The sequence below is a fragment of the Esox lucius genome, chromosome 15 (assembly GCF_011004845.1).
Source record: "Esox lucius isolate fEsoLuc1 chromosome 15, fEsoLuc1.pri, whole genome shotgun sequence".
NCBI classification, from domain to species: Eukaryota; Metazoa; Chordata; class Actinopteri; order Esociformes; family Esocidae; genus Esox; species Esox lucius.
The window spans coordinates 13,082,625-13,085,871 of record NC_047583.1 but is presented as its reverse complement, the minus strand read 5'-3'; the positions used below and the strand labels follow the sequence as shown (position 1 = coordinate 13,085,871).

General features: G+C 40.4%; 1 protein-coding gene across 2 annotated transcripts; it reads left to right on the top strand.

Moving 5' to 3' along the window:
- The first annotated feature begins 316 nt into the window (after positions 1–316).
- Positions 317–2,767, top strand: gchfr (GTP cyclohydrolase I feedback regulator). Of its 2 annotated transcripts, XR_002197872.3 has the most exons (4): positions 318–460; positions 1,212–1,306; positions 1,748–1,934; positions 2,419–2,767. XR_002197872.3 is itself a non-coding variant. In XM_020053812.3 (3 exons), exons 1-3 carry the CDS (start codon positions 425–427, stop codon positions 1,875–1,877), a joined length of 261 nt encoding a protein of 86 aa, XP_019909371.1. In that variant the 5' UTR covers positions 317–424; the 3' UTR covers positions 1,878–2,767. The 2 variants fall into 2 exon arrangements, 1 of the variants encoding a protein (XP_019909371.1); XM_020053812.3 differs by having other exon boundaries at positions 317–460; positions 1,748–2,767.
- Positions 2,768–3,247: the final 480 nt, after the last annotated feature.

Sequence of the window (3,247 nt, the reverse complement as noted above, 5' to 3'; positions counted from 1 at the left end):
ATAAAACAAGTACGTATGAAAATGCTCTCAAACAAAATGTGATTAACTTACATTCCCTCAAACATTAATTTAAAATACATAACGCTTGAGTATAAAGGCCAAAAAAATTTCGTTTACAAACACATAGAGGTGTCAAAAAATTGCTAAGCTTTTAATATAATTCCAAAAAAATTATTAGTAAGTATAGTTGTGGGTTCAAATGAATAGCTTTTTCCTTTAGCTATGGATTGGGCAAGCGAACACAGTGCGTGCAACATTTTGTTGACGGAGGATGAGAGAGAGCTGGGATTGGTCAGTTGCGAGGGGTGTTTCTGCATTCCGGTGTGAGCTGTCAGGGCGAGCGCTACTGGACAGTCGTGATTCTGAAGTAACGGTCTCATCATCTATTCCTGGGGGACGACCCGTTCAACCGCTGAGATCTAGGATGCCCTATTTACTCGTTAGTACTCAGATAAGGCTGGTTAGTATTACTCTTCCCGTCATCTAATAGTTTGCATGTTTTGTATTGACTCACGCAATATACTTATGAGAGAGTGTGTATACTCTACGCAGCTTACGTAGCTTTTAGAACGTGTTGTTTGTGTTTACAGTGGCGAACTATGACCTGTTATTTAAAATTGTTACCAAACGTGGAGGAAAATGTAATTCGAACTACATTTCGAAGTTAGCAGCTCGGCTGGGTTCTATGTTTTTATTTGTTTATTTCTGAGTGCCCCAAATTAAAAACACGTTCACTGTTCAGTGGTTGTGTAAGGAGAAAACCCTGGATGGATCACCCGCACTATAATAATGTGACTCTACAATATTCGCTTAAATAAAAGAGTGAAAAAAATACAAATATATCAAGGCTATAATGTGTGTTTTTTTGTATTTTTTGTATTTATTTTTTACAAAAATAGAAGGATATATAATGTAATTGAACGTTTTTAGCCATGTCACCAACCAACCAGTGGAAATAACCATATTTGTACTGACATTTCAAACATGCTTTTCACCAACATGTTAGGTAACATTTTTATGTCACCAATAATCACAAAATCCAGATATCTTGATCAAATTATGTCAGGGGTGGTAGTAACTATATATAGTAAATAATTATTGAGGCTGATGCAGGTGGACGGTTGGGACACAAAGTGCCAGGCGAAAAGAAAGTCTGTCTTTATGACATTGAATGCTGTGACGTAGTGGCAGTGATGTGTGTTGTTTTCCAGGAAACTGGACCGACTATGGTAGGAGATGAGTACTCTGATCCGGCCATAATGAACTACCTGGGAGCCAGGAAAACCACCATACTGGGTAACAATTTGTGAGTGTTGAGTATTGAGTATTTCATACACCCCCGTCCTTCCTGGTACATACCAGTACCTGGTACTGCTCTAACTGGGTCAGGGAAGTAATCTTACTTTCATAGCCCAAGATCATCTTACAATTTTGAGCCAAAGAACCATGGAATAGTGGTGTAGTAGGAAAGGTTAAGCTGTACCAGAGTTGGATGGTAACTGATGCTTCGGTTTGGGAGCTGACCAGCAGAGCTGATGGAACACACAACAAAAAATATTGTCTTTGCGGCTCTGCCACAAGTGCTTGTGGGAAATTAACCAAGGTGTGGAGGGAATGATCAAACCCAATCCTGGCTCACAGAGCTGAGTCTCCTTATATGTGTTATAGCACCCCTTATAGTTTACAGAATCAGTTTTACATTTTACATTTGTGGCAATGAAGGAGAAAACTGTTGTGCTTCTTACAGCTCGGAGTATCATGTGGATGATCCCCCGCGGTTGGTGTTGGACAAGTTGGAGAAGATTGGTTTCCATGTGGTGACAATGACAGGCGTGGGACAGACGCTGGTGTGGTGCATGCACAAGGAGGCTGCGTGAACACACTGGGGATCAGTGACACTGGCAGAATGTGTCTTGTTGGGCCACAGGCACAAGGTAGTGATCTCTGTCCAATGAGGGAGCACACAAACAAAATGTAGAATGTATACTCTAAATTGCATTGCAAATGAACTTACATTCATTTGGAAAAGGTCGAGGATGGATCGTGTACATGAACTCCGCTTCTCTTCTCTCAGTGATATAATGGTCCTTTTATGCCTTTGATTCATTGTTGACCAAGGGGAGCAAAGCAGCAGTTGCGCAGATTGTGATTTGCCCTGATAACATAGGGGAATTTGTATAATGACTCTACTTTTCAAAAACATATTTTGTACACCCAAACTCACACCAGTGGCGCAGCTATAAAATATATGCCTAAGTTGTGACTAAGTAGTAGCTTGTTCACAATCTATCATACAAATGGGTTTACAGGCTTGAAAAATGTCAAGTGCATTTGAGTGTAGAGTGGAGTTTATTTTATTGCAGTTTGTTGCAAGCTGTTGCAATGTGTAATTCCAAACTTTGTTTGTTTTGCCTGTAGGCCAAGCATACAGTATATTTACCTTTACCTTTTACCAGCCAACAAACATCCCATTATCCCATGAGGAAGCAACAAGATTCAGCCTTGGATGATTCTGGTCATAGCGGATCAAGACGCAGTCCCATTTCTGTTATTTTGTTTTTGGGAATACATAGGGAACATAAACCTAAAATTAAACTAATCTCTAGATTAATTTCTCCTGCCTTTTATTCTTTGGGGCGAGAAATGTTTTTGTCTTTCTATTCCATTAGAATAAAGATGTTGACACAGATGATGTGTTTTCTTTCCTTTGGTGAATAATGACTACGATCCTGGTGAGGAAATCAGAATAAAGGTGTATATTTGATGACATTTTGTACTGATTTGTTCCATGGTACTGTACGTCTCAGCACAAAAGTAGACGCAGTAAAACAAAAACAGCTTGGAAATCCTATCTCCCTTCTCGGCCATTTATCAGAATGTGGTTAGTATCACATTTGTTGGACAAATGAGTCCCTCTACCAAGAAAAAGAACAAGCTATGTGAAAAAGCGTAGTATTTTATATCCCAGGCCCATATCTGCTCCATCACTGTCTGATAGAGCATGTACACAGTAGGTTAAAGGTTTCTTTAGAGGCTCATGCAGGTCCTGGGCAGTGTTTGAGGCTAATCCCAGGTTGTGAAGTCATCACCATGCCTGCTGCCTGTGCTGTGACTTGGTCACCATTTACACCCAAGTACCAAAAGGTGCACTCATTTCTCCACGAGGGTGCAATTGTGGTGGATCCAGGTTCCACTAAGTAGCTGCCTACTTCCACTGAAAGTGGATGTGAGGTGAAGAGGAGGCTGC